The sequence below is a fragment of the Trachinotus anak genome, unplaced genomic scaffold, assembly GCF_046630095.1.
Source record: "Trachinotus anak isolate AG129_WGS33_773 ecotype Australia unplaced genomic scaffold, CSIRO_AGI_Tana_v1 ptg000003l, whole genome shotgun sequence".
NCBI lineage: Eukaryota > Metazoa > Chordata > Actinopteri > Carangiformes > Carangidae > Trachinotus > Trachinotus anak.
Genome location: NW_027273854.1, coordinates 2,507,501 through 2,518,142, shown reverse-complemented (window position 1 = coordinate 2,518,142; position 10,642 = coordinate 2,507,501). Strand labels below are relative to the sequence as shown.

General features: G+C 44.6%; 1 protein-coding gene across 1 annotated transcript in view; it reads left to right on the top strand.

The window, feature by feature from the left end:
• The first annotated feature begins 4,767 nt into the window (after positions 1-4,767).
• Positions 4,768-10,642, top strand: part of LOC139611148 (xylosyltransferase 1-like) — a 32,015-nt gene continuing 26,140 nt past the window's right edge. The window contains exon 1 of the mRNA XM_071465528.1: positions 4,768-5,140. Coding sequence (XP_071321629.1) covers positions 4,859-5,140 — 282 coding nt within the window. The 5' untranslated portion in view covers positions 4,768-4,858. The remainder of the gene's footprint in view (positions 5,141-10,642) is intronic.

The window sequence follows — 10,642 nt, the reverse complement described above, 5'->3', positions numbered from 1 at the left end:
CAGGCGGGATGCTCGGCCGCGGCGTCTACCTCAGCAGGGACCTGGAGAAAGCAAGCCGCTATCCCATTGAGCACCCTGAGTCTGACAGGGTCGTCATTAAGGTTAAGGTCAACGTGGGGAGAGTGATCGCCATCAATCGTCAGAACCACCCTCTTCAGAAGACCTGGCATGACCACGGATACGACACCGCCTGGGTGCCACCCAACTGTGGCATGGTGAGGAGCGGTCTGGAGGAGGATTGTGTCTGGGATCCCAGTCGAATCAGGATCCTTAAATGTATTAGACCAACCCCGGTGTCAGACCAGCCTACCTTTGGGTGTGGTGCACGACACTACATGTGAGCGCTATGAGCTGTCACCAGTTTATTTTGTATGTTCAAATGTATTTTTATATGTTTGGATAAAAAGTAAATGACATTGTATTTTGTTACTGTGTCGTTGTAACCTGGAAAATAAATTTGTCATTAAACCTGAGTTGTTGTCAGAAACCAAGTGTTGTGAGTATCTTTTTATTCTGAGGTATCTGCCTCTGAAACAACATTTTGAAGGATTAAAAAACATATTTGTTTTACAGCTGCTCTGGACAATCCACAGACTTTACTTTGCTTTATTTATTTTGTCAGATAACAGTCAAAGTAACAGAAGAAACATGATGTGAGAACAACAGAGCTTCGTTTACAGTCATAAGAGTGGTGTCAAAAATCAGCTGCTGTGTTTCTGTTTTCATATGAGTGTGCGTAGTGGTTGTTATACACAGTTCTGTGTGTGACTGTGTCTTATGATCACACACACTGAGGTGTGTAATACATGCTGCTGTGTCCAGGTGGTGCAGTGGCTCCATGGTTAACACGCCTGCCTCACAACAAGCAGGTCCTGGATGAATGAAGATGTGAAGTGGACGCTGTTCATCACCCACAGGTATGAATGTGTTTACATGATGTTACGCACAACAATTATTAAATCACATGTTGTCATAGTCACACAGATTTACCACAGATCTGCATAAACAGAACATCACGTGTAAATCTGGACATTTATAACATGTATGAACTGTTACACATGAAAAATGAGCCAACATCACATAGAACAGGATCTATATGAAACACATTAAAGCTGCAAGTAGCCTTTTACATTTTCTATTACTCTGATGATTAGTTTATTGATTATTTAATTAATGATTTGATCTGTGAAACGTCAGAAAACATCTTTTTAATCCGTCCAAAGCCCAGAGACTTTAAATCTACTGTAACACAGGACAAAGAAAATATTACATTCAAGAAGCTGTAACCATCAAATGTTTTTACCTCAAAAATGACTAAAATAATTCATTGATTATCAAGATAATTGCAGATGTTCTGTTGATTGATAAGGAGGATCATGTCATTATAAGCAGAGAACATAAACTGTATGTGCATCAGTCTGTTTTAACAGGAAGGAGCCAAATCTGATCCGACCTCCTTTTTGATTTGCCTTTAACACCTGCACTGGTCTCTGAAGGTTCAGTAGAGTGTGGAAGAAAGGATGAAGGCAGTAGAGACCACAGTGATGGAGCAGTGCAGGAGTAATTAAACTAATTATTAATAATTAAAGAACAGATTCATTAACTGTGTGGATCTTCTGAATGTCGGCCGAGTCCTTGTTTCATTCCTTCAACAGGATTTGGTTTTGTTTTGATTCATTAAAAACTGAACAGTTTGGTTTGAAATAAATGTTTCATAAGAATGAACTCACATATATCACATTATAGATGGATGATGTTACAGCAGCAAATTACAAGTCTTAAGTTCATTTTAAAACCAACTTGAAACCAGCGACTGTAGAAAAAAAACAACCATCAATTTTTTACCTCCGTCTCACTTGGTTAAATTTGACTAGTTTTGTTTAAGACGTGTGATTTTACAGTGACTTCAAAAATCTTTCAAACCCTGAGAAAATTGTTAAAACAAAACCAGGTTCATTTGATTTATATGGTTCATAATTACAAATCATAACTTTGTTTCAAAGGGTTTAACAATCTGTACAACATGTGACACCACAGAGCTTCGTTTCATATCAAAAATATCAAAAATAATAATTCCCCCAAGAAAACCCTTTATGGAGAAAAAAAAGAAAACAACTCTAGAGCAGGAAAAACACAATGACTAATATTAAAATGACACTATGGAGAAACAGAATGACAATATTAGATATATTGTAAATGTGGCAGATACAGATTGAGGTTGGACCTGAGCCACAGCTCCTCCTCTTCACCAAGAATCACTGGAAACAGGATCAACTTCAGAAGACAAAAGCCAAGGACGTCGTTCACAGAGAGAGAGAAGAGATGAAAGTTGAGTCTGAGTCTGCTGGAGGACAAAGCTCCAGATCCGAGACGTCTGAATATAAGCATCTGGAAGGAGAAAGAGATGGAGAGAACAGAAGGGGGGGGGGGGTAATCTCTATTTTTAGATGCTCATTCAATTAGATCACTGGCACTTCTCTGCAATATGCATGAAATCAGACTAATCTGGTGGAAAGTGTAGACGAGCAGGGGGAGATTCACAGAGCTGCCGGAGCATATTGTGCATATGTAATATTGTGTATCTGTAATATTGTGTATCTGTGTATATGTAATATTGTGCATATGTAATATTGTGTACATGTAATATTGTGTATCTGTAATATTGTGCATATGTAATATTGTGTATCTGTAATATTGTGTATCTGTGTATATGTAATATTGTGTATATGTGTATATGTGTGTTTCCTCAGGTCACATAAAGGAGGCTTATCTGTGTGCGTGTCTTAATTAAACAATTCAATTCAATTCAATTCAATTCAATTTTATTTGTATAGCGCCAAATCATAATATACATTATCTCAAGGCACTTTACAGGGTCAGGTCAAGACCTTACTTTGTTACAGAGAAAAACCCAACAGTTCCCACAAAGAGCAGCACTTGGCGACAGGGGGGAGGAAAAACTCCCTTTTAACAGGAAGAAACCTCCAACAGAACCGGGCTCAGGGTGGGGGGGTCTGCCTCGACTGGTTGGGTTTAGGAGGAGATAGAAAGAGGGGGAGGGGGAGGAGAGGGGAGAGAAGAGAGAGAGAGAGAGAGAGAGAGAGACCAGGAACAGCTGTGTAGGTAATGGTGTTATCAGTAATAATGACAGGTAACAGTGGTTAATAGTAAAGATGAGTAGTGGTGGATCTGGATCCTGCTGCTCCAGAGGCAGAGAGACCTGCAGAATGAGGACAGAGAGAGGGAGAGAGAGGAGAAGCACAAACTACGGGAGAGAAAAGGAAACAAAGTTACAATCACTGCATCATGTGATCTGTTTACATATTCTGTCTAATATTCATGTGCACAATAAACAGATTCACCTGCCTGCTCCACCTGTGCACCATCTTGTTATTATTTTTATGCCCATTTCTTCTCCCTCTTTTTATTTTATAGTTTTGCTTTTCCTGTTATATTTCAATCTTATTTGTATGTACTGATTTTAAACTTGCACAACTCACACCAAAGCTTCCAGGAAACATAATCTCACGTCATCATATGTATTATTGTATTTGAAAAATATAAACGTAACTGTGATCAGACGACAGTAAAGATCCTGAGAGACAGTTTATCATATTGAATCATTTTTATTTCTAATTTCATTGTATCATCCATCACTTGCACTTCGCTGCACTGGTTGGATAAATGTGGAGACTGAACTTTATTGTTAATCTTACATTTATTAATTTATATGCTTTATTCGATTTGATATTTCCACCAAAAAATTCTGTTACTTAACTTAAACATGTAAAAACACTAAAAAAGTGAATGTGAATGAAAGATTTGTGTGTGTTTGGCAGATTTGTTTCAAATTGTCTCTTCATGGATAAATAATTAAGAATTTAACTGAAACTAAAGGCAGGAAAATAAAAGACATTACTTATATTCTTGAGGCTTATTAAAATCTATATATACACATCTGTAACTAAGTTCACACAATCAATGTTTTGTGTTGCTTTAATAGTAAAATTTTACTTTTTTTTCAGTTTATTTTATTTATTTTTATTTTTTCATTTTGTTTTATAGCTGTTTTTGAAACGTTTTGATTGTGTGATTGACCTGAAGTACTTCAGGTTGTTTTCATAATGGATTCATGTTGGAGGCAGTAACAGAGGTGGCGGTCTGAGTAGAACAGGGTCTTTATCAGTTTGGGTGGAGGGCCGCTGCCCGGGGCCCCAGAAAAGCGGGGCCCGGCTCCGACGCTGCGCTTCTGCCTCCTGCAGACCTCTCTCCTCATCTCAAGCCTCTGCCAAATCCCCTCCTCCTCCTCCTCTCCTCCTCTCCCTCCTCCTCCCCCTTCCCCTCCCTCCTCTCCCTCCTCCTCCCCCTTCCCCTCCTCCTACCCCCCCCCCTCTCCCCCCCTCCTCTCCCTCCTCCTCTCCTCCTCTCCTCTCCCTCTCCTCCCCTCCCTCCCCCCCTCCTCTCCCTCCTCCTCCTCCTCTCCCTCCTCGTCTCCTCCTCCCCTCCTCCTCTCCCTCCTCCTCCCCCTTCCCCTCCTCCTACCCCCCTCCTCCTCCCCTCCCTCCTCTCCCCCCCCTCCTCTCCTCTCCCTCCTCCTCCCCCTTCCCCTCCTCCTCTCCCCCCCTCCCTCCCCCCTCCTCTCCTCCTCCTCCCCTCCCTCCTCCCCCCCCCCCCCCTCCTCTCCTCCTCCTCCCCTCCCCCCCTCCTCTCCCTCCTCCCCTCCCTCCTCCCCTCTCCCTCCTCCTCCTCCTCCTCCTGCCTGCCAGTAGCCCCTCTCTGGCCGCGCAGGGGAGCATTCACACCCCGCTGTCGGCGTCTATCGGATGGGGCTCTCAGCTTGAGCCGGGGGGGGAGGAGGATGACCGGTAACCCGTGTGGCCGCAGGCTGGCCCGGCAGTCCAGGGCCGCCCTGCTGCTCGCCGCCGTGGCCGTGCTGCTGGTCCAGACCCTCATCGTGTGGAACTTCAGCAGCCTGGACTCTGCCGGCGGGGACGGAGGCGCCAGGAGCCGGGAGAAGAGAGAGGACCGGGGCGGGGGGCTCAACAAAGCCGACAGGGAACATCCGAGGAGGGGGCTGCAGAAGACGGGAGACCCGCCGCCGCTGCTCGGAAAGGCGGCCGCTCGGCACAAGCTGCAGGCGGTGAGTTTGAAGGATGCGTTGATGTTTGCGGTGAAGCTGAACGCGTGACTTTAATTTCAGTCCACGCGTGTTTCCTGCACCGAGCGGGAGTCGAGCCTGTGTCCCTGCGGGGAGCCGCATGGCGGGGGAGAGGATGCTCGTCGCTCCAGCCTCCCCTGTGGAGAGACGGTCCGGAGGCCAAACTGCATTTGAAATTCTGCCAATTTAACGTGGCGATTAAAGTCCAATATTCCGGGTGAAATAACCCAGTTTAGAGGAGCTGCAGCTGCGGCGCTGCTGTGTGTGAACGCGGTCAATGGACCAACAGTATCTGGATCAATCTGCAACTTAATATGATGGTTTCCCACATTCCATTAATACACCGAACCACAAGCGGCGTGATGGGAAAATATTGATGTTTGTTTAATTTAGTGCCGATTGATCGATAATATCTAAGCCGAATGTAAGAATGACGCAGATACGTTCTTAAAATATCTTCAGGCGTGTTTTCCAATATATGTCCATTCATCGGGGACTAAGAACGTTTATAATTGTATGATTTGTTAATGGAGTTTGGTGCGACGTTTCTCCACTCAGTTGACAAGATCATTTTCGTGTCTTTTAATGTAGCAGGTCAACATATTGTCATTGATTCTTTAATTACAAACCGTAACACACATTTCAGATTGTCACATCAAGCTGAGCGCAGAATAAGTAACTTGAGGAGATAAAGCTGTTAAATGTGAGTCTGTCTTGGATTTGTGATTTATGGGGTGAATTAAAAACCTCCTCCCGGTGAAGCCAATGGACTGCACTGACACTTTGGGTATTAAAGAATGGATTGAGCCGTTTTTAATAAAACTTGGTCTATGGTTTAATAGAAATTGGTCTGCAGCCATATTGGTGTGTGAACAGACAGAAAATGATCACATATGTAGAGGAAAAAAACATCCCGCTGTTTGCTTATTCAAAACCAAAAGTTCTTCCTCCTGCATTTTCTGTGACTCTCTCACTTCCATCTATCATTATTTCCATCCTCAGCCCAGTCAGTGCACACCCTCTGCTCACCTGTGCAGCTTCCCCAGGTGTTGGGCCTGTATGTGCTCTGACATCATGTCAGCATGCACCTATGTGATCCGGAGGGGAGGCCGCAGTGGTCTTTATGCTCAGAAAATAATATTATATGTGTGTGCTGCCTTTCCTGGTGGGATCCAGGTGTTCGAACATGTTGTTAAGACGTGAACATGCTGTTCGTGCTGCTCAGTGTGTGTGTTAGTGTGTGAGAGAGAGGGAGAGACGTGGGTTATACTGCAGGGATCCATTTTTACGGCCTTTCATTACGGTTGGGCGGATGCCCTGTGATCTTCCCTCCGTGTGTGTATGTGAGCGGTGATGTGTCCTGACAGTTATTGGCTTTTAAAACCTCAGAGATACATGCCAGCAACTGTTTATAGGACACGAGTTTGGGAGGCAGAGAGAGAGAGAGATGGAGGAGGATAAAACGAAACAAAAGTGGTGAGGAAGGTGGATGTGAGAGTTATTAGGTCTGAAGACGTGGCCGAGCAGGGAAATAACTACAGTGTGTTATTAGTGAGGGAGGGTGTGTGAGTGCACAAGAGCAACTGATGCTGTGTATCTGGGCCGGTCTGTGTGTGGAGCTGTTCAAGGCTGAAGTTTGGGGATGAAGACAGGAGGAGGGAGTCGGCAGAGGTGGAGTATGAAGGGACTGTTCGTATTTCTTCACTGACACAAAACAGCCCCAAAGACACGTGAGACAAACCCGAACCAGCCACAAACACCGAGCGACTGAGACACACAAAGCCACAAAAAGACACGACAAAGAGAGACAAAATTACTACAAACGATTTGACCATCGATTTGTGTCTTTCAGGCAGGGTGGAGGGAGTTTGGGGGGGGGGGGTCTTATATCTGGGCCTTTTACATGTGTCTGGCACTTTCATATGATCCTCAGTGGTGCAGGAAGGACGTCATGAAGGTTAAGAAGCAGCTGCTTTTATCAGGTTCATTCATTTTATTTTGAATAGTGTGTGTGTGTGTGTGTGTGTGTGTGTGTGTGTGTGTGTGTGTGTGTGTGTGGCATCCTCACCACTGCTGTCAGATGTTTGAGGTCGACGTGTGTCCATCTTTGTTTTTTAGAGGGAGGTCTAACACTTGTTGGGAAGCTTTTGTTGAACGTTGCGTAACAAGTTGTCAACCTGTCTCTTCTCTGCTGCTCTGTGTGTGTGTGTGTGTGTGTGTGTGTGTGTGTGTGTGTGTGTGTGTGTGTGTGTGTGTGTGTGAGTTGGTGATTAGGTGGGTGGGTGCATGTTTACTGGCAGGAAGAAGCCTCCTATTTCCAATAAAGGACTGGACGTAGTTTGAGGGAGCTCAATAAAAGTGAACCCCCCACCTACCATATACACTGTGTGTGTGTGTGTGTGTGTGTGTGTGTGTGTGTTTTCAGCTTTCACTGCAGCAGCTCCCACAGTGCACACACTCACATCACTGATACACTGAAGCAGCAGCGTTCAGCCTGTCAGTGTGTGTGTGTGTGTGTTTGGGGGGGGGGTTTGTTTACAGGTGTCTGAGTGTGTTACAGCAGTCAAGGATGGCGCCACAGTAGCACAACTCACACATTCATCACATCTTTTAGGGGATGGACACACACACACACACACACACACACACACACACACACACACACAGCAGTTAGGGATTATTGAACAATCTCCACCCGATTAGAAAGTATAAATCCCATCAGAGAAACCTGATCCGAACCAATCCTCTAATCTGATCTGACCTGGCTGTTAGGAAGTCGGCTTTGATACACACATGGTCAGCACTGTGTGTGTGTGTGTGTGTGTTTGTTTATACCACCTCCCTTCAGACTGAAATAGCTCAACCATTGAAATTCATTTCTGCACAAACAGGAAACGCATCAACATTTAAACGCACGTCAGCAGGAGGCGACCGTGGTGCTGTCAATCACCAGTGAGGAGTTCAAAGTCACTGAGTGAAACAGGAAAACAGGAAAACAGTGCGATCAGGGCAGTAGTGGCTGTAATGAAGAGCAGCGGGAGGCTGCCCAGTAACACCCCTGAGGGTTCGGAGGTTTTGACCCAACCTCTGTCATGAGGAGGGTGGAGCAGAGATGGAGGAAGACCGGAGCATCTGTTATTCTAATGAAACGATTATTAGTCTGTTTCATCAGAGTGGAAACAGTCGGAGGTTCAGGGAGAACGTTTTAGACATCACACAGGTGAAGAGACACCAATGTGGCTTAGTAGCAGCAGCAGTAGTTATGGTACTAATAATAATCTAATAATTGAAAATAGCCTGGCATCACCAGACCTATTCGGCGTTGTGAGTGGATTTGAAGAGCCGTTAACGTTCTCAACGTTCACAGGCCAAAAAAAACTCTGGATGCAATTTATTACAACCAATCAGAGCGATGGAACGTGGCGTGGAGCGGCAGAAAAGCGTAAACACACCTGTGATGGTGCAGCTTCGACGTGTATCTGTGAGTGAATGTTGCTGTTTTTCCCGCAGGAGTTTGAAAATGATAAAAACATGTAGAGCTCAAAGCACAGATGAAATGAACTGGTCTGAACATGTAATTCAGCCGACACTAACTTCATCCACGACAGGTCCCATGAACTGTGGACGTCACCGTGTCTTTAGATCTGTGTCAGGATGATTCTCTCTGTTCAGCGTCCTGCTGGCACGTCGCTCTCTCTATCAACGATTTAGTAAAACACACTCCTGTTAAAACCAGAAAGCTTTTATGTTTTTTTCTATTTTCTTTTACATAATTCTCACTAAATCTGGCATAGATGGACTTAAATCCTGCTGTAATCCCAGGTCGTCCTGGGGGCTCCGGGGCTACTGCAGCCAGGTTTCACAGCACCACCCGTCCCCCATAATAGTCCATTTAGCTTCCTGTCTCTCCATCTGGCTCCGTTTTTCCTTTGTCTCTCCAGCTCTATTTTCAGCTCTTTGTTTAGACAGATAAACTCACTCACTTCCTCGGGGAGATATTGTCTTTATTTATGATCCTGATGGAGTTTTTTTACTCCATCTTTGGATGAAGTGAGATCTTCTCCTCACAGTAAAAAAGAAACAGTCGACCGTTGACTCATGTTCTGTTCATTAGTGAAATCATATTTATTTAAACCTGGTGTGTGAATGATGGAGGAAAGAGAGAAGGTGAAGTCAGGAAGTGATGAGTGAACGGCTGGTCAGACACCAGGCTGAGTCGATAACAAGGCCTGAACTGACAAATGATGGCTACGGGAATAAGGGATGAGAAGGTTTTTATTTATTAGAGGAGTTCTGAGTCTGACTGTGGGTTTTCATTTCTTAGCTGCTGTAGGTTGATGAAGACTGTCTTCATGTTTTCAGTGGTTTTATAAACTCTGGTCAAACGAGGCTGTTTCTCTTCAAAACCTGACACTCTACACATGCAGGGCTTTTACTGGGCAACAGCAGTAAATTCCAGGCTGTGTTGTGTTCCCACAGGTACACCGAGCACAGACACACACCCACACACACACAAGTGTCTGAGTGGTTTGTAGCTGGGGTCTTGATGCTGTGGACAGCCTGGTGAAAGAGCTCTTTTTACTGCTTGATATGAAGTTTTCTCTGTCTCCCTCTCACACACACTCCCGTTCATCAGGGCTGCGTCAGCGGCTGCGTCCACATCACTGCGAGTTTTGGAAACACTGCTGGACCTGTACTGTTTACACCAGCGTACATAACGGAGCTAAAAGACGTCTGGTGAGATTCTGTTTTACAATGAAAACGTGTTAGTGTGCACGAAGTCTGAGCATGTTTTTGTAATAGTCACACTGCAGGACGTCAAACATGCTACAACGTTTTTGCAGCTTCATACAGAAGCAAAACTCGCACTGTTCTCATTTTCCATGATTGAGGGAACAGAATCTGCTCCGATTTAAGTTTCTGACACAGCTGCTTCCTGTAGTTTGTAGTTTTGGTTTTTTGGGGTTTTTTTTTTTTAATCGAACATGACTCAAAGTGGAGGAAATAGTGCTTTTGCTGGAGACTATTTTCAGTGGCGGATTAATCCACATTTGGTCCTCCAGCAGGATGCTGTGTGTGTGTGTGTGTGTTCACGTTGCTGCTCTCAGTGGGATTTTTACGTCTCCCAGGTTCAGGTTGTTCGTCTCATTTTCGTGGACACAATATCTCAGTAACACCTTGAGGGAACAAATCTGGCACAAACATTCACTACGAGGATGAACTGATTAGATTTTGGTGGTCAAAGGTCAAAGTTCACCTCACAAAATACGGGATGTGATATCTCAGATCTGGCACAAACATTCACTTGAGCTCAAAGACGAAGTGAAAAAATCTTCCTGTTTTGCTTTTTCTCTTTAGTCATCAAACGTTTATGAAACAGCGTAAAACCCCTGCATTTTCTTATTTACCTTGTCAGTGTGAACATGGTCTGTAATCAACAGATGTCAAAGCAACAGGTCTCCTTTCTTCCACCCCTCCCATCGC